This window comes from Perkinsus marinus, assembly GCF_000006405.1.
Source record: "Perkinsus marinus ATCC 50983 genomic scaffold scf_1104296970284, whole genome shotgun sequence".
Lineage (NCBI taxonomy): Eukaryota > Perkinsozoa > Perkinsida > Perkinsidae > Perkinsus > Perkinsus marinus.
Window position 1 is genome coordinate 1 of NW_003202525.1, and position 995 is coordinate 995.

At 53.7% G+C, this 995-nt stretch overlaps 1 protein-coding gene across 1 annotated transcript; it reads left to right on the forward strand.

Moving 5' to 3' along the window:
* Positions 1-187: 187 nt before the first annotated feature.
* On the forward strand, positions 188-772 carry Pmar_PMAR005453 (hypothetical protein; the record flags this gene model as incomplete). The annotated part of the gene is made up of 3 exons (XM_002767647.1): positions 188-410; positions 453-553; positions 736-772. Coding segments are annotated over 3 exons (361 nt in total), but the record flags the coding sequence as incomplete, so codon positions are not given.
* Positions 773-995: the final 223 nt, after the last annotated feature.

The window sequence follows — 995 nt, forward strand, 5'->3', positions numbered from 1 at the left end:
TGGGCGACACGTTGGCGGGAAGCTGAAGGGCAGCAACGGAGCAAGAGCTTCGCCTTGTCCAAATATGGAGATGACGGGGCATTCAGGCTCGCTATCAGGTTGAGGAAGGTACTGGGATCGGCAATGGGTCCTCGTGTGATGCTGCCCTCATCAGCTCCTCGAAGACCTGGGCTTTGTCTCGTCGCATATGGGTCGACCGTCGGAGCGGGGTACTCCCCCAGTGGAGGCTCTGCCACCGAGTACAGAGGCCTGGATACCCAGCGCTATACCAGTGGCTGAGGAGCAGACCTCGGAGGCGGCGGTGATACCACATCACGTGCCTGGTGCTAAGATGAGAAGTGGCGTGCCTGGCGTTACCTTCAATGAGACTTATCAGATGTGGGTTGCGAGATGGCGAGAGGAGCCCAAGGGTAGGGTCGGCTGCGTAGACATGTGATGAGCATCGCCCTCAGGACGAGAAAACAGCAGAACGTTCTCAGTGAAGCAATATGGTGCTCATGAGGCCTTGCAAATGGCGATTGATTATAGGAGGATGATGGAGGAGGTCGGAAGAGTATGTCTACCTAGAGGAGCTACGTCTTCAACGACAACCCCAATGTCCCATCGCCCCGATTCTGCACCAGACCGTTAATGAATAGTATCATCCTGTCTTCTATCACGCTGTTGTGTATGCGACTGAGTGAAAGGGCGTCTCATAGTGGTTTCTTGTGTGCTTCCTCTTCCCCTCGCATTAAGGTTATGTCACGCCTGAGGGCGAATCCGAGAATTAAGGGTAGGCTGTTGGTGACAGCAGTGCTAATATCTATTGCTCTGTGTCACAGATGATCCCGCCGTCAACCACTTGGTCAACGCAGCAGCATTTTTCGATGAAGCTCTGGTGCCGGACTTTGCGGTAGAAAACAACACGGCGATACTCTATACCACGTAGGTCACAGTGTTCACGTCATCATGGAGGACTACTATTCAGTTTGGGACTTACAGACGGAAGCGAGATG